This window comes from Lissotriton helveticus, chromosome 5_1, assembly GCF_964261635.1.
Source record: "Lissotriton helveticus chromosome 5_1, aLisHel1.1, whole genome shotgun sequence".
In the NCBI taxonomy this organism is placed as follows: domain Eukaryota; kingdom Metazoa; phylum Chordata; class Amphibia; order Caudata; family Salamandridae; genus Lissotriton; species Lissotriton helveticus.
The window spans coordinates 358763368-358787351 of NC_136065.1; the positions used below are offsets into that span (position 1 = coordinate 358763368).

At 40.1% G+C, this 23984-nt stretch overlaps 1 protein-coding gene across 3 annotated transcripts in view; it reads left to right on the top strand.

Annotated features, from left to right (window-relative positions):
• Positions 1 to 23086, top strand: part of PRDM16 (PR/SET domain 16) — a 1067934-nt gene extending 1044848 nt beyond the window's left edge. For 2 of the 3 annotated variants that reach the window (XM_078642479.1, XM_078642480.1), the window contains 2 exons: positions 11480 to 11719; positions 20813 to 23086. In XM_078642479.1, coding sequence (XP_078498605.1) covers positions 11480 to 11719; positions 20813 to 20825 — 253 coding nt within the window. In that variant the 3' untranslated portion in view covers positions 20826 to 23086. Of the gene's footprint in view, positions 1 to 11479; positions 11720 to 13845; positions 14036 to 20812 lie in introns of all 3 variants that reach the window. The other variant, XM_078642478.1, reaches the window with a different exon arrangement.
• Positions 23087 to 23984: the final 898 nt, after the last annotated feature.

Below are 23984 nucleotides of genomic sequence, written 5' to 3' on the forward strand. Positions count from 1 at the left end.
ATTTGACTATCCCAGCAACTGGAACCTCCAGTGGCAGACTTCTAAGACAAACTCTGTGCTAATGAACTTAGGTTTATTGTTTTTGTTACAAATTATGCACTGCATATTGCACTAGTAACATCTTCGCTGGAAAAGTGCTGATTATGAATATATTGTCTTTAAAATGGATTCTTGTGGAGGGCAAGGAGTCGGGAATCCTGAACATACTTCCCATCTGCAGTCTTGCCATGCTCGAAGCCATTAGAGTGGCTTAAAGAGACCTCAGGATGTAACACCCTGACTAAAGTTGCCCTGTCTGTGGGAAAAGGTCACAGACAAATGTAAATGTGAAGTGTGAAAATGCAAAATAGGTGAAAGTGATGGACAGCAAGGAAGCTGAAACGAAGAGACTTGCTATGCTCAAAGGCTCCTAGGGGGCTGTCATGATAAAGTTGGAGACTAGAGGCCATTTATGTCCTGGTTAAAAAAAATGTAAAAACGTAATCACTTTGTACAGGTGTGCACAAAAGTGGAATAAATGCATGCCACTGGGACTGATATTTGGTTATGTGATGTGGGTGTTATTCCTACATTTTTAAGTGTTCTGCTTTTGCTTTTACCACCGTCAGAAGCTGGTTTTCAATATGAGTGCTTAGCACAATTAGCCGCACACAACCGAAGTAGTTTCTGTTGAAACTTCCTCGTCAAGGTAAGAGTGGGTTAGCCAGAAGGTCTGTTTTCTTTCGTCACTTTCTATGAATCCACAACATGGAAAGCGAAAACATATTGCGCAAACATCAAACAGACCTCGTAGGTCAGTCCTGGCTTGTATTGTTGTTACATGAGAGGTGTCTGAAACAATGTTTGTCTGCCGTGTTCAGTCTGCATGCTGTAGCAGACTGTTCCTCCATCCCGGGCCTTTGGGGAGGCTGCGGTTTTCTCGTGCAAAGGCAAACCGCAGCCTCGAATGTGGGCTGCGAGTGTAGCGAGCCCGAGGGCCCTGCAATCCATTTCAGCCCCGGCCACTAACCGAGAGCCTCTCAATCTGGCTTTGTGAGCGGCACAGGCCCAAACAGCTCGGGCATCATTAGCTCGCCTCGGACGGAAGGATATCAGAAGCCCGCCTGCCCAAGGCACAGACCCGGCTTTAATACCTGTCCAGCAGATTTACAGCGTGCGAAGGACAGAAATGACGTGTGCGTGCGTGCGTGCGCGCGCCAGCCGGGCAGGAGGAAGAGTCTTCATGAGGTTGAAATTAAGTCGTGGGACCACTGAAGGAAGGGGTGCCCATTAATCACCCTAATAGGACAGGCAATCCCCTTTCTAAATTCAATCATGCTGGGAGGACCCTGCCCTGGCTTGGCTTTCCCGTATTAAAGTCACACATGCAGTGGCTAAAACAGAACTTTTTGGTATCATTATTATGATTTTTTTTTTCTTCGCAAACATTCCTGTAGCGAAAGAGGTGAAAATCCTGAGCCTTTCTTAAGCAACCGAACTATCAGGGAAATAGAACCCAGACATATGGTTGGTCTGCCAGCCGGCCAGACATATTTACGCCCTTTTTTATGAGCCAGTCGCCTAGGCACGTGCTGTGGTCGGTACTGAGGCGCACCGGTTATAATATCCTCGTCCCAGGAAGGAGAGATGTTGCCTCCCCTCGTTAGGCTCTCTTGAGTAGAAACAGCAGCACCTGTCTGGTCCGGAGATGTGTTTTGTGATGTATTTGAGGGAAGTTGCCCTTAGTTTGTCTTCCTTTGCTCTTGAAACATTTCTAAACTGAAGAGGGAATATTTAAGACTTGACCGTGCGTTAATATGAATACCTAGTTAGAACAACCCAAACTTCTTGTGAGTGGCAGCTGACATAGTGAAAACGCAGGGCACACATCTATGAAATTCCCAGTTCCTCGCTTTTAGAAAGAAGAGGTGCCTTGAGATACAATTATGGACCTTTTGGAAAGCTAGAGACCAATGTTATTCCCAATAAGATCGTCATCTGAATGCCTCGTATCCACCATTCCACTTCCACATTGGGACAGGGTGCCTGGACCATAGTCACTGTCTGTTCCTTTACACATATGTCACCACTACTCCCGATCCATTCAGATTGATATGTTCAGAAAATTCATTGAAGTTTCCGCAATACAACATGTTTGGTGCTACATTAAAACAAATAAAATAATATAACACGTCTTTATTCCTTATAACCGGATATTGACTGGGGCCTGCAAGTAAAATACCAAAGAATTCTTGATGAATGGCAGAATTTCTCCCTAGTAACAAATGTAGAGCAAGAAAAAAATGAAGATGAGCCTTTGGAGAGCAAATTATTCAAGGCCTGTGGATGAGACTAACCAAATGCAGAGGAAGTGATTTAGAATAATGAAGGAAAACCTTCACATTTGCTCACCTTTCAGAGCCTTTACTTATCCTATGGAAAAATACCGTAGGTATCCAAGTCTGATCACATATGAAAATACAGCGAAGCCCTAAATAAAAGGCATAGTGGAGCCGCACTGCAAGGCTGTCAGTACATTGCTGGGTTCTAGTAACTTTGAGAAGGATTTGGGTGTAAAAATAGACAGACACCTCCTTTGAAAAGTCAATGGGATTCCACAACAAAGGAAAATTAAAGACACTGGTGGGAGGCAACTGGAATGGCAAGTAGAATGGAGACAAAGATAGGGGGCCTGAATCTCAAAAGAAAGAGGCAATCTCGGACGTAGAAGTAAGTCTACATTTGTCATAGTGTTGCTCTTCTGAATTCACAGACCTCTGGAAGGTGTGCATTGAAATCTATGAGCCTCCGTAGATATGAAGGTGTAAACCTGCTTTTCAAGTGCCAAAGCCGGGTGGATTCTCTAACTTACAACATTCCAATGGTTTAGGCTTCGTTATATAGTGTGTTTTGCATTTTTATTTCCAATCCCCACAGGGATAACATTTTCTTTTGGAGAAACCACTTTCTTTCACTCATGTGAAATATACACGAAATACGGGAGGTGTGGTTCCGTTCACATCTTCACGCTAAAAGCACTTACTTTCCTTACACAAATTTTCTCAATACCAGCATAATTCTGCATTTTTGTCTGTTTCCATTATTTCAGGTGGTCAAAACCACCGCCAGAGAATCCAAACACCCATTTACTTCCCTTTTCTGCATCTCTAAACTTGACTTGTTCATGCCGAAACGTTTACAAACATGTGAACTTTAATGCATGTGTGAGCAGATTTTTAAATACAAATCCTGATTCAGCAAACTAGGCATTTCTATTTCTATAAATCCTATTTTTTCCTCCAGTACAAACTTTGTCACTCCAGCACATAATGATTTAAAAAATGGTGTATTGGTATAACCACTTTCAGAAAACTGTATTCAATTTTGGTCACTCCAAAACAAAAAAAAAACTGGGCTGACTTGAGAAAATACAGAGTAGGGCAAGACTACTGTGTAGATGTCTGAGCTGGGCATAATAGCACTTAGTGCATATTTATGGAGATAATACAGTAGGAAGAAATTTCATATTTCAGGTATTACATATCAATGCAAGTTGGTCACTGGCGGTTGGCATTTAATTGGAGTAGAGAGGTGGGAAAAATACGAGTGCGATTAAAATAAAAAATAAAAATGGAACATACCTTTCTGATTTGCCGCATGACGCCTACGCTCGGGTGTCTACTCTCCTCGAAACTCCAGAACCAAGAAGCTGCACTACCCATTTCTAGCACTGCTATCATGCTATTAAACAGCATGAGAGAAGCGTCAGGATTGAAGGAAGCGGCCTCTGCACTGGATGCCTGCGCTGTCTCTAACCCAGCTGCCTAAGACAGCTAGGTCAGAGAAGTTTAAAATGCGCATGTGTGGCTGAAGGTCACAAAATGGTCGGCCAAAGCGGCATGCTTACTTTAAACATAAGTGCACAGCTCCCTGCTGCCACTCAGTAGCAATTGCCCCGCTCAGTTCAGGATGGGTTGCTGAATAATAAAATAGTAATAAATAAACTTAATTACAGTTTTATTTTTCAGATGCTCTGGGGCATATTTTTTAGCGGGGTGACACTCCTCCACTCTCGTGGAAGAGCCGCTCCTCAAGATGGTTAAAGTTATTAAACATAGTTAATCTATTGTTTTTTTCTGTTAAATACAACAGTTAACTGCCAAAGCAGCCTCCCAGGTGAGAGTTCTAGAAACTCGTCCCTCCAGGATTTTAAACTTTACTCAATCAAAGTTAGGAGCCTGTTAATATTAATAAGAATAATTTGAGTCTCCCTTCATAGTGTGTGGACAAAAGGATTGATTTGACTTTGGATTTTGGCTATCGTTAGTTGAAATTTGTATAGCACACTACTGCTACTTGATTTATCTGTAGCGATCAATGTCTGCGAGTGGTTGCTGGTGGGATCAAGCATACTGGATGGTAAAACTGTAAATGTGTAGACACTGTATGGGAAGAGTTTGGAGTCATTATGAGGTTCTTATTAGCACCCAGAACCGTACAGACTGATAGTGCACATAGGTGTGCGTATATTTGGAAGAGTAGCTCTCGGGTATATTCTTTCCTCCTCTGACTTTTTGTGGGTCTCAGCTTGGTCCTGATGAGCAGGATGCTGGACTAGTAGGTGTGACTGTTACTGAACTGAACTGTCCTCATGTTGTCATGTGCAGAAGGATCAAAATACTATCCTATTCTACTCAAATTCACAGATCTACAGACTTTCGAACAAGACCAACATGACGGTCAGTAAATTAAGTACCATTTAACTGGATAACACTAAAACCTGTAGTTTATAGGGCTTAGAACCAGCAGTAGGTGGGTATACAGCAGGTGTCTCCAACCAGTCGATCGTGAGCTACCAGTAGCTCACAGACACCTTCAGAGTAGCTTACAGCCCAGTAGCTCACAGACACCTTCAGAGTAGCTCACATCCTCCAATTCATTTTTAAATAAGCAAAGGGTAGCATTTTCCTTTTAAACTAAGGCTGTGTTTATTGTACACTATTAGCATTAGGCTGAAGATAGCCGGGACGGATAATGAGCAGTGCTCAGTCAGATTTATAACCAGGGTAGACAGAGGTGATTAACTTGAAGCACTCAGGTATTTCAATCTTAAATAAAAGTCTTTGTCAGCTCAATATTGGAGCTGAGAACAAAATTATGTTTCTGAATGCTTTTAAATGGGAGATAATCAAAATGAAAAGTTACCATAATGATTAAGGTAACTCTTCATTTTAATTTTCTTCCATTTCAAAGTGTCAAGCAGCAGGCCTCCTGCTTCCGGTGGCCAGTAGACACTGTGCCGTATTTATAACTGAAAAGTACAGTAATTTTTTTTAAATTGGAGAAATTTAAAGTGAACATTTTTTTTCTATTAAATATTCAGTCGTTATGTATTTCCCCACTTTCAATTAAGTCAGTTATGTCCTAATGTTTAATGAAGCATGTATCTTCACTTCAAATTTCTCCCATTTAAACAAATGGCTGTGTTGTTTCTGTTATAAATATGGCACCATGTATTCAGACCACTAGGAGAAAGATGCAGGGGTTTGTAAATGTGACACTTAAACATGGGAGAAACATTAAATGATGAGTTTTATGGAATGTATATAAACATAAAGTTAAATCTTCAGTTTAATTTTTTCCCATTTCAAAGTGTCACTTTTACACACAGCAAGCATCTTGCTTCCAGTGCCTGGTAGACACAGTGCCATATTTATAATGGAAAAATACAGCCATTTTTTTAAGTTGGGGAAATTTAAAGTGCAGAACAAATACTCAATATAATGAACATTTTTGCTGAACATTTTTCTGCTCTTTAAATTGCTCCCATTTTAGAAAATTGTTGTATGTTTGCGTTATACATGTGACGGTGCCACATATGACGAAAGGTTTGTATGTCATGAAACCGCCCTCATCGCCGTCACCAATGACATCAGGACCCTGCTAGTCAACAGAGAAACCGCGACCTGTCAGCCGCCTTCGACGCGGTCTGCCACCACACACTACGCACACGCCTCCACAACGCCGGGATCCAAGAGAAGGCCCTGAACTAGACCACCTCCTTCCTCTCCGACAGAATGCAGAGCATCCGCCTTCGTCCCTCCCACTCCGAAGCCACCATGATCATGTGCGGCGTTCCCCAGGGCTCTACCCTCAAGCCCAACGCTGTTTAACGTCTACATGGCACCGCTCGCCCACGTCGCCCGACTGCACGACCTGAACATCATCTCCTACACCGACGACACCCAGCTGTTCCTCTCCCTCACCAAGGACCGCCGAAATCAACCTCCACAAAGGAATGAAGGCCGTCGCCGAATGGATGAGGAACAGCCGGCTGAAGCTGAACTCAGACAAGATAGAGGTCCTCATCCTCGGATCCATCCCCTTGGCCTGGGACAACTCCTGGTGGCCGACCGCACTGGGAGCAGCTCCAACACACACTGATCATGCACGCAACCTTGGGGGTCATCCTTGACTCCACCTTCTCCATGACTAAGCAGGTCAACGCCGTCTCCTCCACCTGCTTCAACACTCTCCGCATGCTCCGCAAGATCTACAAGTGGATCCCCACCAAAACGAGAAGAATGGTCACCTAGGCCCTCGTCAGCAGCAGGCTGGACTACGGGAATGCCCTCTACACAGGATCCTCGTCCAAACTCCTGAAATGGCTGCAACGCATCCAGAATGCCTCTGCACTCCATATCCTCGAGATCCCTCGCTGCAGCCACATCACACCCCACCTGAGAGACCTGGTTAAGTATGCACTAGCTCCCCGTCAACAAGAGGATAACCTTCAAGCTGCTCACCCACGCACACAAGGTACTCCACAACACTGGACCAGCGTACCTCAACAGACGACTCAGCTTCCATGCCCCCACCCGCCATCTCTGCTCCGCCGACCTTGCCTTTGCCACAGTCCCCTCATCCGAATAGCGACCTCCGGCGGCAGATCATTCTCCCACCTAACCGCCAAGACCTGTAACACCCTCCCCATCCACCTACGGCAGACCCAAGACCTGCTGACCTTCAGAAGACTCCTCAAGACCTGACTTTTAGAGCAGTAGCAGCATTCCCCACCCCCAGCGCCTTGAGACCCTCATGGGTGAGTACCGCGCTTTATAAATGCCATGATTGATTGATGTGCCACAAGTACATGGTATACAACCTTTACAACGAAACTTTTACAACGAACTACCATTACAACGCAACTTTTACAACGCAAACTGTTACAACGCATTGCTCTGGGGGGCGCTCTAGGATAGAGAATAGGTTAATTTACTATCCAATAACCTTCCCTACTATCCACGGGGACTGGAGTTGGAATAGTAAATTAAACTATTCACTATCCAGCGCCCAAAAGCATTATGCGTTGTAATGGTATGCATTGTAAAACTTACGATGTAAAGGTAGGCGTTGTAAAAGTATGTGTTGTAACGTCATACATCCCAAGTACATACGACAAAGGCTCGCACTCACCCAAAATCATATATCTCATTCACACTCACACATGTTCATACCACACGCTCATGGCAGTCCTGTCACAGTGTCCTAATCAAAGTATTTCGTTCAAACCTTGGCATTCCCGCTCTATTGATATTAGGCTTAAATTCAATAAAGCTGGTTATAGGGCTACTTGGTAGCAATAGACGAGTTGCTCAGCCTTCCTTAGCTCAGGATGATTTTCACTAAGCAAAATTAGTTCTAACTACAGATAAGGTTGAAGACCCCTGGTAAACAGCATGATATATATAAATACAAGTTATTATTAAAAATAGAAGAACTAGCAGAAGGTGGGTATACAGCATGATATATATATATATATATATATATATATACAAGTTATTATTAAAAAAATAGACGAACTAGCAGAAGGTGGGTATACAGCATGATATATATACAACGTATTATTTTTAATAATAACTTGTATATATATATCATGCTGTACACCCACCTACTGCTGATTCTAAACCTTATAAACTACAGGTTTAGTGTTATCCAGTTAAATGGTACTCAGTTTACTGACCGTCATGTCGGTCTTTTTCGAACGTCTGTTGATCTGTGCAGCCCATGCTAACCCACTGAGCTACCTCTCTGGCTATTATTAGCACTGGAGCTGCGCGTGATTGTACAATGACTAAATCAGAGGAAATACTAATCTAAAAAGTAGTCGACGAGCTGTGGGGCGGAAGCTGGCCTGGCCCCGGTTTCATGTTCCTCCCAACTCAATACCCAGAGGGAAAGGTGCCCATTCCCTTCACATGCCCTCCAAAAAAGAAAACTAAGCCGCTCGGGCCTGGCGGAGATTTTCCTGTTCCCACACACTCTAAACACCACAGACAGGCTTGGCTATCTCCAAAACAAAATTTGGACACGAAGTTTGTTTTCTGTCTGTCTGAGTGGGAAGATAAATGAGGTTTTCCTAACTGTTGACAGCATGAGCAGTGTAATTATGGACCAATAGACCCCAACGCACGCAGTTTAGATAAGGGAGAATGTTAATGTCCGCCCTGCAATCTGTTTCTGGAACCTGTTCTGGACATCAGCTCCGACAGAAAAGATATGTATACAAAAAATAGAAACCCAGCATGTCTCCTATGAGACACCGTACCCAGTGCAAGAATGTTTAGCCCTAAAGGCGACCTGACATTGTCTGTCTCCCTTTACATCCATACAGCGTAATACGAATTCTTCTTATTATTATTTTGATGGTGCCCCATGCTGGCTGCCTCTGCACAAAGTCACATATACAGTGGGAGTCCTCTAAAGCAGCAGTACTTTCCACACAGTCTTCTACTATGTGCCTTGAAGGTCTGACAAATAACTGACTCTATCCCTGCCCCACCTCCACCTGTCTTTAGTCAGAAATATGCTGCTCCGAAATTTGTAAATTTATTTTTAGGCTTCCATGCTAATATTCTTCACACTTCTTACTTCATTGACCACAAAATAAAATGGTGGGGGCCGAAACGCAAGCCTAAATCTGTGGCCCATACGCATGGTTGACTGTACAGGCAGTTGAACGCCAGCCTCCAAGCTGTCTCTGTTCCTCATCATCACATGCTGTGAATTGTGGCTTTTAACTCAACAGGGACGTGTTACCTGTTTCCAAGATGGTAGTAACCATCACATGCAGCTATGCACACTTCAAAGACATCAAAAGCATCATACGTGGGCCCAGTTTGGACCAGTGGTCAGTTATTGTAGAGCATACATCTGTCTGTCTAACCTGTACTTGCCAATCATGCGGGAAGCATCTTAGAATCAACTGGTCATATGAGCATGCATCATTATGCTAGGTTGCTAGCATAAGATGGTTGAGACACACCTCTTATGCTCAACCTGATTTCTTTTGTATTGTATGGCTATTTTAATCTCATACTGTGTGAGACCTGCAGACCCATCAAGCGCCTGGATATCCTCTCAGATTAGTGCGCTAGAAGAATCAGCATACAAAATTTGTTTCAGGTTAAGTCTTCACTAGGTAACCTGCAATCAGTGTTATTCATGGTTTTAAATAACCTTATTCTTTAAAGAGAACTTTTGGGAACATCTAAATTAATAGTTTTGGTGAAATATGTTGTCTTTATTTAATTTAACTTACAGCATAGTTTCAAATTAAGTATTTGTTGCCGATATGTGCGTCACCCAATATTGAGATGCCGCAGAGGGCCTTTGCATGGCTTCATTAAACACAATACATATACATGTGAACAGTACAGAACTTTTCTGGTTTGTGGCATTGAGTCACTGCAAACATAAGGTTTACTCGTATCCAATGAGATGAAACATAAGACTCGCCAAAACAAACTTACAAGGTCATGCCTAAACGACAGTAAAGAAATACATTTTATATATAATAAATGCATTGTGAGGATTCACATTCAGTGCCTGGACAACTCTGATCTGTAACTGTTGAAGTCTTCAAAGTCCACCTCTGTTAGTGACAAGTATATCTGTAAGTAGTAACACACACACACACTTGTGCGCATGCGTGCCTTTTACTTTGTTAATGGCAAAAATCTGCCACATAAGCAGTATTGTACACTATCATGAGCACCACGAGAGAAGGAAGGTGGAGAAGCCACCTTTCTTCTCTCATCTTTGGCCATATAATTCAGAAACCCTATCTCCTCTGGTCTATCTATGCTGTTGGAATGTATCTCCTTATCCCGCAGTCTTTTTCCCCACAGGAAATCACAACGGTCGTCGGTCGTTACAACGACCGCGTTGTGATTCGGCATACCATTACTCCGCAAGTCGTTGTTGGAATAGTATAATTTACTTTTCCAACTCCAGTCTGTGTGGATACTAGGGAAGGTGTTGGATTTTAAATCCAACACCTCCCCCCTGCCCCCCACAAGTCGTTGTTCCGCCTTGAGGAGTAATGGTATGCAGAATCACAACACGGTCGTTTACCATGCTGTTGCCGCCTCTAATGGCGTTGCACCCTGAATGCACTTGGGTGCCAATCTGGCATGCTAGAAATGCATATTGACACATATATTTGCTGTTGAAACAGATTTCCAGTAGTTTGCTTAACCCATAACATAATATAGAGATACATAGCATTACATCAAATGCCCAGGTGTACCGGTTTTGTTCCTCTTGGCACCTATCAATTCAAAGGCAGTTATGCCCTTTTCTGAGGTGACTAATGGCAGTGTTGGGGGAGGCTGCGAAGCTGCCGGGATTTGTGTAGAAAAAGAGAGAGGAGACTTGACAAGTAAACAAGCTTTGGCATTTCCTGGAGGAAATTGGAGACCTTCTTTTACAAGCAGAAAAATCAGACGAGGAACCCTCAGTTTCCTGGCATAATTGATCCAGTGGGAGGATCAAATTTGGGCATTTATGTTAGAAGAAATCGATCAAAACTTGGCAAAGTAAACACACATGTGATGTGTTTAGGTTCAATGACAAGGCCCAGGGCCCAGAAAGAATCCTCCTGGGCATCCCACTATGCTCAAATGGAAAAAATCAACGCTTACATGGAGTGTGATACATAATCCGCAGGGCTTCCTGGGGACAGACTGATGTGTGCTGCTGTCACTCAGCACCCAGCGTGCTCTCCTGGCTTCAGATCTATTATTGACAAGGAAAATTTGCATGGGGTGTTTTCTAATGATGTCTTCATTCCAGGGTGAAATCCTCGATGTAAGCTGCAGGAGCTATGTGAAGATTACAAAAAGAGAGGTGTATATTTGTTCTTGTTCGTTGCACTGCATAGGCATTTCTTGTTAAGTTTACTCACTATAACACACGTTATTTGGTTTTGGGGACACAAGTTAAACCTGCAGCTTGAAGGCCTCGTGGAATTGTACATTTTGAATCAATTGGAGATTTTTCAATAACAATAGCTAACATTTTTATCACTGAATTGGGTAATGACAATAATTGTTCTTCAAGCGGCATTTGAAAATTAATATGTGGTGTTTTGTATAGAAACTAGCAATATTAAGGATTCATAATATATATATATATTTTCCTATCTGTTGTATTTTAGGCCAGATGGTCAGGACATTGATAGCAATTCCCAATGCCACAGCTTAACAAATCGAAAATCAGTAGACATTGATGAGGAAGATGATGATGACCTGGAAGAGGAGTATGAAGACAGCAGTCTGACGGGAAAGTCGCAGGACGAGACAGCGTCGCCCACAGCAGAGGCCCAAGGAACCTTTGAGGAAGATGATGAAGACGAAGAGCCCGCATCACTTTCCATGAGCTTTGACCATACCCGAAGGTTGGTGGCATTGCAACCCTTAACAGGCAGTCTCACCTTTTCTTAGTCTGATGTCTTTTGCTTTGAAACCATGAGGACATCTTGAATTAATAGACACTGCCTTATACCCATACAAAGATGCATGGTTAAACCCAATCTTTCAGCGATTGGTGTTTCAAGTTTTCTCATTTTATTATGCATGCTTCTGATATATTTAACCACAAATCTGTTAAAGTTAACCACTTATCAATTCATTCAAAACATCTGATACATCTACCATTTCTTCTTCTTGGCTGTACCACACAAAATGAAACAAAATTCCTTTAGCATCATTAATTTTTAAGCAGTTTTACATAGTCTACTGGTAATCACAGGTGGCAATAGATCAGAGTTGGAGCAGGTGGTCCTGAGGCAAAGCTGATAGACTCTGCTTTGCCCCATGTTAATAGCTCACTGCAAGTGCTGGGCCAATATAGATATTGCAAACCAGCACTCGATTCCAGTTTGAGGGTTGAAGGATCTCGTTTCCAGGGGTAACCAGATTTCATTTTCTTCTTGTGCTGGCAGAAAGTAGGCTGTCCTGCTTTGAAGTCAGACATGCAAATCCGCCCTCAGCTGTAACTCCTCCCATGCAATAACTCCACTAGTAAATACCAAGCTTCCCCAACAACCACAACAAATGGTGTGAGTTCCAGAAAGCAATAGGTGCTTCTCATGCTGCTTTTCTCAAGCACAGCTGGCAGGGAAGGACACGTGGTGGTCAGCGTGTCACGAAGCACTCAGTGGTCAATATGGCCCACCATAATGCCACATTCCAAGATCTCAACCAGAGCATGGTTACAATGTCTATGTGTGTTATGAATATAAACTACTTAAGGGGTTTAGTTTCTTACATCAAAATGTAGAGATATCACAGAATTTGGAAAGGCTTTTTTATGATGTCAGTGAGAAAGTCAATAAACTCTAAAAGCAGTCTATTGAGGATAACAGCCCACCTTTATTAATTTATTATTGGAAAAAAAGCCAGAGTCCAGAGTCAAAACAGCCTAAAGGCACAACTCCTTTTACTTCAGTAAAATAAAAAAAAACCACACCCATTCTATGTGGTGAAAACCAAAAAATAAGCAGCCATACAGAAGAGGAATTTTGAGTACATGCAACATTAAAAGTGTACGTCATGCGTTTTTTTGTTAATTTATTTTGATTGTGTAGTGTTTCATGTCCATTTACCTAGGTGCAGCTTTTTTAATGGAGCATTTGATAGATTAAAAGTGTGGCGAAAGATTTTCTCTTCAGAGAGAATGTCATCAATTATATAAATGATTCCTCTTGATAGAGGTACCATGTCTTACATCACTCTTGGTTGGCACTGACATCCTCATTGCAGGTTATGAGATTTGACTGATAACCCATTATATTTTAAGATCTTATGTTTCGGTTCGTAGAGGCAAATTCAGGAAACGTGTATCTTAAGACACTCAGTTATGAGACCCCAAGAAAAAAATTCAGAACTGGCATAGAGGCTGTCCAGCTGACATGCATAGCTTATTAGCATCTATATTTCTACCCAGTGGAAGACATTCTAAACTCTCTAAGTGGAACAAATGCAGTATAAATAACATGAATATGTAAGAGGATTCCTCATAAGAACTTCACACACTAAATTCAAATCCTTCAACTATAACCATCACGTAAAAGCAATGTCAAATTCCATGTTTTCGCTGTAACTTTTCCTAAACAAAATGTATGCATATTAACAACATAGAAAATTCTGCTTGGCCTACATAAAAGAAAAAAAGGTATTATAAAAAATAAATATTCTCCATATTCCAAACAAAAACACATTCATTATTAATAGTATGGCAGTTATTAATTTTAGCATTTAATATCCGTAACTATTGATTCATTAGCGATTATTTCCTGCACCATTTCCATTTGTCGTTCACCCTTTTGGCTCTTGTATTTTGTGTGTGCTTTCTTTTCGTGCTGTGCATGCATGTGGTTTGTGTGAGAAAACACCATTGGCTTGTGCATGCAGGCACCAATTTAGCAAAAACAAAGTATTGGCTAGTTTGTGTAAAAAAAATCGAATAAAAGCCAGATAAGCTAACAACAGGTCACCCCCCTTCTCCTGGTCATTGGTACAGGTGTATTGAGGAGGAGGAGGAGGAGGAGGAAGAAGCCGGCTTGTTAGATTTGGAGCAGATTCCGAATTTTGGGAAGGGTCTGGATCTTCGAAAAGCAGCAGAGGAAGCTTTTGAAGTTAAAGATGTGTTTAATTCCACCTTAGACTCTGAGGCATTAAAAGAGACTCTGTACAGGCAGGCTAAAAGCCAGGTACGTAAATCATGGCACGCCTGATCCAGTTTTCTTCAAAATGTAGAAAGGGCTGCAAAAACGGCTTCTTGTATGCGTATGAGTTGGGAGACAAAAGTATGGTAACATTTTCATAAGAGAATGCTGCTGCCAGTCACTTTGCATGGTAAAATAGTGCCATGGTAATGAAGCATTGATCACCAGAAAAAGCTAACCTATTTCTTACGATTATGCATAGGTCCAAGTGGGACAATGTTTTGACAAAATTATCAGAATAAACACAAACTATGTAACTTAATTCCAAAGAATTGTGTGTACATGTATCTTGTATATTGATTCACTTAAAATCTAGCATGGATCAAGTTCTCTCGGATGTACCTTGGATACAACATAGTAGCAAAACTGATGTCTTCCTAGAAAATTGAAGAATATTTCCCTTTGAGTAATTGTATATGTAAAACATTGTAAATTTAAGACATTTCAGCCCTAGTTCAGTAAAACATTGAAACAAAGAACAGTCTACAGTAGTGTTTATTATCACTTTTCCCTTCATTCTACTTCTGCCCTTTAAAGGCCTAGGTGGCATTTTAATTACACTGGAGTAATCCGAGGAACTTTGAATATTATGTGTTATTCTTTTGATGCAGAATTACTGAAGAATACACCATTAGGCCAGTTTGCAAAATTATGATAATTTAGCGCAAAACCACTACTGTAGGAGCACTGTAATAATTAATTTAGTGAGCATGAACCGCTGGTCCTGTTTGTGTTCTGTTGCATTTAGTGCTTTTGTCTTTAGGGGAAAATACATCCTCGAGTGTAATGTGGTCACAAGGTTGCATTTTGTGCTAAGAAATTGGCACCAAATGTTGAGTTACACTCCTCCCATAGTTCCTCCTAATCACGTGTAATTTAGCATAATTTCACTACAACAAATTACTCAAGTTATGGCCACCCCTACTCCTTAATAGGGGTGGGCGAATAATTCAGCTCTGCCGGCGGAGTTCCCAGAGTTTTGCCGACTCACACCGGAATTTCGGCAAAACTCTACCTACCGCCGCATGGCGGAGTTTTTTCTTACGCGTGACTCGCCAACTTTAAGTTGGTGGGCAAGAATTTGCTTCCACTTGCATGATTTTCAGGTGCTAGAAAGCCTCTCAACGAGATTTCTCAATGCTGGCATTCGCAGCAGGTCACAACCATTCGCTTTGAGCAAGCTGCTGCTTGAGTAGAAAATGTACTGGAGCGGCAGAAAGAATCCGCACCCTCTGGCCGGCAACGGGGTGCCGTTTGTGCTGATTTTAAAAGCTCCTGGTGCTAAAAATCACTGCGAGCAGTATGACATGCCGAATTCCTCCAGCACGTAGGACTCCGCGGAATCTCGCTGAGTTTTTATGTGAAAGTCCTCGAGTTCAGCCCACCCCTACTGCTTTGCACTGCGGGTATGTGTATACACATTTTCACTAAGAGGAACACAGTGATTTTCTTGACCTGTACCCAGCAGACATTATGGAGAGTGTCCAGTGGTGGTTCTGCTTTCAAAATAACGTTGTCAGCCACTAGATTTTCTCTTAAAAAATCCTCAAAATGACATTCTAGTTGAGATTCTTCCAGGGTAACAAAGCCAGTCTTTCTTTAAATACTCTAATAGTAGGTGTTGGCATACGAGTAAAGAATTTTAAATTAGACAAAATACTCCAGTGATAAATTAATAAACAATACCATTTGGTTAGGGCACAATTGTCTAACACTGACCCTTCTTCAGCTGACAAAGTAATATATAAAGAGGAACCTCCTGAATATATGATACTGTTCCGATCCCTGCAAAATAGTGAGTAGACAGGCCACGTTTATTCTGGAAAGTCTTGGGGCAGGAAGGGAGAAGAGGGAGTGAGTGATCATAGAGTGTTTCCTTTGTAAATTAATGTATTGAATTTTGAGTTTCAATTCTGATTTGCTGCAGTGACCTCACCATGTTATATGTTAAGTCCGAGATTGAAAAGTGTTAAGTGTTGAGTCTTGTCCTCATAATGACCTGTAAAATATAAAACCAACTCTCGTTCACAGAGTAATTTCAATCATAAACAGGCATTCACAATGGCAATAGGTCTGGCTTCTTATTAGGGGAAGTGTTAGCCTGTTGTAGAAAGCAAATCCCACAATGAAGCAACATCATGGGCTACAACAATGTAGAAGCTGATGGTGGGGCACCTTTGCTTAAAGACTGGATTAACAGATAGAATTTACCTGTATTTCTCAAAGAAGAATGTTATGAAAAGTAGAGCAGACAGCGACATCTGCCTTCTAAGTGTTGAAAGTGAAAGGCATACATGGCTAAATGTGTCATAGTGCATATTTTTGACAAAGGTCCAGTATTTTCATTGCATCTTTAAAGAAAGCCTATATCTTTACCTTGTGACTAACCCACCTCCCATGAATCTAACATGTTGTCATGTAAGAAGAATAAAGTAATTGAAGGCTCAAATGTGGTTAGTCAATAGCACTGTGTTTTTATGACAGGATAAGGCATCAAAATAACACTCACTTCCTAAATAAATAAACCATGAATGGGCAATTATAATGTTATGTCAGCAAAGTAAATACATAGAAAAATTCACACTGGATCCGTTAAAAGCTATGTGCCATATTCCATCTGCAGTCAAACAAAATTACTATTTGATTCTCCATGTCCAAATACTAACAGGAATAAAAATGAGACAATGTAACCATCTGAAATATTTCCTGACTTCGATGGACAGCCCATACAAGCAATGATCAACCATAAAAAAGATAGCCAAAGGGGGTGACTCAAGCTCATTCTCGCTGTCCACTTCTTATTATACTTTCCTAAAGAAAAGATGACATGAGGACATTTAGACAAGTAAATCAGTCTTTAGACAGACGTAAAACCTTTTCAGATATCTCTGCAACCCTCCAAAACTGTAACTAATAGGGCTTAAGAGACAATAAAATTATAATTGATAAACCTTTTTTTGACATTACTGCTGGTGACATAACCGTATGTACTATGGTGATAATTGCTAGCAATTCTGTAATAGTCAATGACCAGTATTGGAATCTTGTCTCAAGTGGTCACTAACGAAACACTGATAATTTGTGTTAGTTGCCCCAGATGATTTTGTATTGAACATAAGTAGCTCTTACTATAGAAAAGGTTGGTGGCACAACAAACACAACAAAGCCACCCGAGTGACACTATGTTATTTTACAGTTCAACAACATTTTTTTATTGTGTGATTGCCAGCCTATTCCTAAACGCACACACTTGTTTGACGAGATATCTTCACACACCTATCAGGTGTCAAGCTTCATCATAGGACATCCCCACATTCTCTAAAAACTTTGGCTTGATGGCCAGCAGGCCTACACCCTGTAATCAGGGGGGCACTTAATTCTAGCTCAGGATCCATGAAATAGATTAAAAACCAATGTGATGGGCCAGTCTGTTTTTTACTATGTAGGGTACCACTTGGTATTAACAATGAGGTGTGGAATATCGGGGAATCAGTAACCCAACCCACTATGATCTCATAGTTGTGTTGGGGTACTAGAATACATTTTTAGCTCTCTGTTTTATTCTCCCACACAAGTGACCACAACAAGATAAATTAATCGTTTCAGTTTAGAAATGAGAACCCCATGCAGAAGTGCACGTGATATGTTCATGGCATTATCCAATGTGAATTTGTATCATGTTAGCACCCCTTTGTAATGCTACCATCAGAGATAAGCTGTTTCAATACCTAATCTAGAACGTTTAAGAGTATTTAAATCATTTACATTTTTTACAACAGAGGGTACAATTTTAAAAGTCTGTTCAGTCAGCTTTGTTTATTTTGGCTTTTTTTTATTTTTTTGTCTTTTGATATGCTTACTACAAGTTTGTAAATAAAATCCCAGTGACAAAAGGAAACTGCCCAAAATGCATTAAGACAAGAGTGCACTCTTTTAATCATTACAACTTAATGAATTTGAAATTCAGACTGATCAATAAAAAAAGTTCGATTGTAGATCGAATTGTTTTGAAGAATCAAACAATGAGCTGTGCTACACATTCATGTTTTATGAGTGCAGTGATCATGGTTTGATTTGTGCTTTATTGTACAGGATGAGGGAGGAGCACAGACTCATTTGTATGGGGAACATACTTGTTTAAGTCAATCTGTCCCTGCAGTCTTTCATTACGAGTGGACTGTGTGCAGGAAAGTTTTGGAATTATCCACTGATGGAATACATCACCCATCACAGATCCCCACCACCCCACCTTAGTATGTGGCATAAATGCAGAGGAAAGATACTGGTATCCACCTGGCAGTACTGTACCACTTCTTAGGGAATTTGGCCCAATATATCTCAAGCACATCTGCATGCATAGCTATCTATATTGTCTGAATATAACTTTTATTCAAAAATATCAAAAGAGGTTTACTCTTTTAGATTCCGCAGTCACCACAACAATCAGATATGGTATTAAACACTCTTACACGTCTTGCCCTATGTAATGAGGTTGCACTGATTTCTGCAGATTCTTCCACATTCCAAGCTCTTATCCCAGAACGAATTCTATTGGATTTTCACTGGGTAAATATGTCCAGAGAAAATCTCAGAATGAAAGTATTCAGTGCAAAATGTCTATTCTCGCTCCAACCGCAAACTTTTGTTTACATTCAAATCAAGATTTTTTGCATATTTGCTGTAAGGGCCCCAGTGGCCAGTTTACAAAACTTGAAAAAAATATTGGAACAATAGTGTGTAGAGTTACCCGTAAGTTTAAAGTACATTTCTGGTTTGTTGGAATTCTACAAGAATTACAATACCACTGGATTTCAACACAGGTTGTACGTAGTCTTTGAGGGCTTCATTGTATATTTCTGCTTCTATAAAATTATACACGGTCCAATTCTGCATACATAAATGTGATGCAATAGTGCACTTTCACTTGTACCCCTTTTCCCTTCCCTTTCCATATCGACAATAGTTTTTTCCTGTGGAAATACTTCATCCACTCTACCCTATCAATTCAATGGGATTGCCTCTCAGTTTCCACCCGGGAACATATTTTCTCATGGCCTTGACATTAGGAAATTCACAAGTGTTTAGACAGTGGGAAACTACCTGTAAGATTTTCAGGAATGTCTCCAATCATGCAAGTTTGTGGATATTCACCAACAATAAAAGGTGAATCATCCAATGAATGACCACAAGCTCACCCCTCCAAACTAGACTGGCAAACAGTGATATTCTACAATACTAGCGGAATTTATGTGGGCATGCATCACACATGCATGAACCATTCCTTTCTGTTGGACTTGATATAAAAGTACCAATAAATATTATATAGTGGAGATCAGAAATAAGCCTAAATGATCTTTTTTAAGCCTCCTTCAAAACCAAATTGCAATAGCAATAAGCTTCTTAAAAATACAGCGAGTAAAATGGTGGACACACTAGCACTTAACATACTTCTTATTTTTATTTTATAAATTGAAATAGTATAGCATTGAAATGTTTCTACCTTCAAGCAACAAATATTGATATTGCAAAGTGGAAACTTCATTCACTGCCACTAGTACTGATAGAAATATTCCACAAGGAAACTGTGCTTCTTCCTAGAGATGGCTATTGCCTTGCAGGCTATATCATCTTGTACAAACAATGACTGTTAACGTATATATTGGATATTTGCCCTAATTGTGGCTAGTTTGTGTTTTCTTTCAGCATGCCTTTGGTATTTCTTTTACCAACTCTCCAAAAACTGGTTACTGTTTGAAGACAGTGCATGGTTCTAAAAAGTAGACTATTATGCAAAATATCTTCTGGAAATGTTGACAAAATATGCTGTAGGTGGAAAGATGATCAAAGAATTTCAAAAGAGTCAAATTAAGTAGAGGGACATTGAACACAGGGCTGATTTAGGTTGTCAAATTAAATTCTGTGTGTAAAACAGATCAGTGCATGTCTTAGCTTGATAATCATTGTTCCCCTTAGAAAGAAATGGAGATCACTAGCTATATTAGAATTGATAGTGAGCATTTCATGGCATTTATGTTATAGACCAAAGGGCAATGTGTTGCTAATTGTGCAATATGAGTAATAATGTTGTCACCAACTCTGTAATTTGCATCAATTAGATACAGCTTCATTGAACATTATAAACATAGATTAGTAGATCAGAACAAAGAACGTGTGTGTGTAGGGGTCATCTGCTCTTGAAAGGAGTAATCTGGAAAAAGGTGCAAATCGGTATGCCACGTTGTCATCTACACCCATCTCAAACTTGGAATGTCAGTGGTCCCAACAATTTGTTGTGCAAGGCACTGTCTGTTGGGTCACAAAAGGCCAATATTCATCAAGTCTTCTAAGTTATGTTTATTTAATGCTCTCAGTAATGACATGCTAGTCTTTGATATGCTTCAATTAATCAATAGTCTTTATTAGATTCGACTAAAACCAATCATAAAAGTACATAAAAAATACTAAAGCACTACTATCAGGAAACTGTCCCCCCAAATGACTAAAGGCACAACATCTCAATCGTATGAATGAAATACTCTAGATAAAAACCAAGGGACATAAAAACAGACAGTTGGCAAGTCTAAAAATATAAGATACACTAGTGTGGGTCTGACATAAAATTCTGTGCTAAAAACAACGGGAGAATAAACGTAAAACGTAATCTAGAAAATCGGCATGCATATTATTGATTGCATTACTCTAATTTAATTGGTGGTTTTAATATTCAGTTATTTATCTATACATTTCTCCTCCCCCTTGCAGGCTTATGCAATGATGCTGTCTCTTTCTGAAAATGCATCTCTTCACACTTCCTCCCAGAGTTCTCTGGACGCTTGGCTGAACATGACAGGCGCAGCCTCTGAGCCGGGGTCTTTTAACCCCATCCACCACCTTTGAAAGGGTCAAGACAGCATGGAGCCAGAGTCCAAATGAGAGGGCTGATTCCTGCAAAAATCCTGCAAGAAGCTAAAGCAAGCAGAACATGAGTTGGAAGAAGTCAATGTGGCTTTTGAACTTGAGATGAAATACTTTCATGATTTGCTTGCAACTGCTGAATCTTCTTCAGGACCATTCTCTCCATCTACATTGCAATTAATTTGACAGTCGGAAAGTCTGCCAAATAGAAACTCTGTGAAGCAGTCCTTAAGAATCACCATGTGGAAGAATACCAACAGACACCAATTGACTCCACCATTACTCAGTAATTGGGCATTTTGGATTCTTCCAAAGTTGGCAATCAGTGATGAAAACCCAGGTTTACTCATTCTTGGCACATACATTTAATAAAACAAGTACAGATCACTGTCAAAGGGTTGTGGGCCAGAGGAACTGTAGCTAGCCAAATATATTAGAAATATGAAATTTACAGGTTGTTTGACTTTGAACAAAAAAAATCTTTTCACTGCGGAACAACTTCAAGCATTTGGGAGAAAACATTTTCTAAAAGAAAGATGCTAACAAATTACTGTTGCATTTGCTTAGAATACTTTGAATATAAAAGGGCTGATGGTTGCCACCGGAATTAACTAGATTCCAGATATATCACTGTATCAAGATGGCATTTTATCTTACTGTTTGTACTGTATGATGAATAGAATTCCTATGATCTTAAATTGAATATTGCAAATAGAAAATGGTTTACTTGGAAATCTGTTCACTATTACAAGCTCACTTTTCCTTCCCACTTTCAAAGGATCCGTGAAGTATTCTGTGGAATTAAAGGTGCAAGCAGTGTTCCAACATTTTATGATTGCATTAGAACTGCCCCAGAATAAAATTAAGTGTGTGCCTGCCACAAAGTGACTTTTAGTCAGAGGAAATAAAAGGAGTTTGGAACCCACAATGTAGACTGTGCTTTACAGAAGCAATCCTTTCCCTGTTCCCAGTGGCACTTCCAATTCCTCACAGACGCCCTGCTCCAGGTCTCCGGACAACACTGAATTTATGTCCAAAACCTTTGCACATGCTCTAGCTGAAATGTGGCAAAACAATGTCCAGCAACAAAATTAACCCCATCTCTTAACGGAAGAATAAACATTCCTCAACTAGGCACTTCTTTGCTTTTCTATGACATTAATATACTTCCCACCATCCTTGGGATTCTAAATTATTACCATAGAGGCCAGTTTCATAGTGAATCCATGATTTGTTTTTTTCCCTTGATGGAATATACCTTAATCTGTACATAACTTGTAATTTTTTATTCTTTTCTTATTTTATTTCTTCTATAATAGTATTTTTGCATTAGATATTATTGTGAAGAAATGATGTTAATATAAGTATCTAGTGACGGACCAAAATTGTGTAATAAGGTTATGTGTTGTATGATAACCAGGGAGTAGGACAACTTTATGTGCCAAATAACCCCAACTAATCCTGCTGTTCTTGCTACCAGTTTTCCAGACAATCATGCGTTTTGTTCAGTTGATTTGTAATGGCGTTTGCTTGTAGGAAAATCATGTATTTATTTGTCTTTTGTGAATTCTTTACGGAACCCTATCAGTCATTTAAATATCTCCCAAGTTGTCCTTTAAAACTCACACATGAAAGAAAAACATGTAATGAAGAACAGAAGCAACTGTGAACTAGTTCATATGAATATATGCCAGAGATCCAGTGCACCAGCCATGTTAACTACAACAATATACTCTAGTTACAAATAGGCATTAATGTCACTACTTACGCTTTGATACATGGAAAGTCATACTTATTCTAAGTACGTAAATTAGAGCTGCACAGGAATGGGAATGGCAAATTCTGAATTTTTCACAACATTAGAAAATTCTGCAGTCCTTGGTAAAGGAGACTGTTAAGAAGATAGCACTTCATAGAAGGTGAAATCTTACTAAACCATGAGTGGTTGAACATATCTACATATCCCAATGATTTGGAAAAACATACAACAGATTAGTTATCATTTGCTCAAAATGGCTTGTTGGCATGTGGAATTGGAGTGGTGGGCACTAGAAGAGCTTGCAATGTATTGCTGTAGGTATTCTGAATGCAGATCTGATTAAACAGCAGTGTGACACCTTTTAAGTGTCTCTGTCTTTGGGGACTGGAATGATTGGAGGAAAGTAGCTTATTTGTCCATTAGATTGTGTCCCTCACTTTCAAGAGGTTTTCACTTGCTAGTGGCATTAAATAGTAAACAACATTTTTGTTTTACCATGGGTAAACTATACACACACATTAACTCTCAAGTTAAGAATTTGCTGGTCAAATTCTATTAAGTTGATTCAAGTGAACACAAGCGTTTGGCCAAGCATAACGTTCTGCATATTGTTTGTTGTTGTATGGTCTAGTGATCTAAAACAGTATAAGAATCATACCTCTTGCTAATAAAGAGATAACCCTGTGGTGCATAATATCTGGCTGGGATAAAATAAGCAGTTATCTATATCTCTAGGCTGAAAAGTGGAGAAAGCATCTCACCAACTGCAGAAAAGGACCTTTAGAATTTAAGATCTCTTTTTCTTTCCTATTCTTTACAATTACACCCATTTGTTTTACAATTACATATGGTTACCCGCTGTACGCTTAGTGGACTAAAAAACATTAGTGGCTTCTTTTCCATTTTAGGAAATACCAAGGCCCGCTTGTTGCAGGTCATAGTCCGATTTTCATTTCTATAGATTTTCCTAGAGGTATTTCTTAAAAATAGACAACTCTATCTTGATCGTTTATTGAAGTAGCAAAAGTCACTTCCAATTCATCAACCCATGTAATCCTCCTTCACACCCTACCACCTCAAATATTCAAGGAACATGAATAAAGACATACCAGAAAACCAGAAAAACAACAGCATTTATGATTTGTCAGGCAGTGGAACAGAAGTTAAAGCATGTGATCTATATTTAGTGGATAAAGAAGTGCAACATATCAAGGTTGGGTGGGTAAGACTGGAGAATAGTGATTAACATCTTCTGTGACT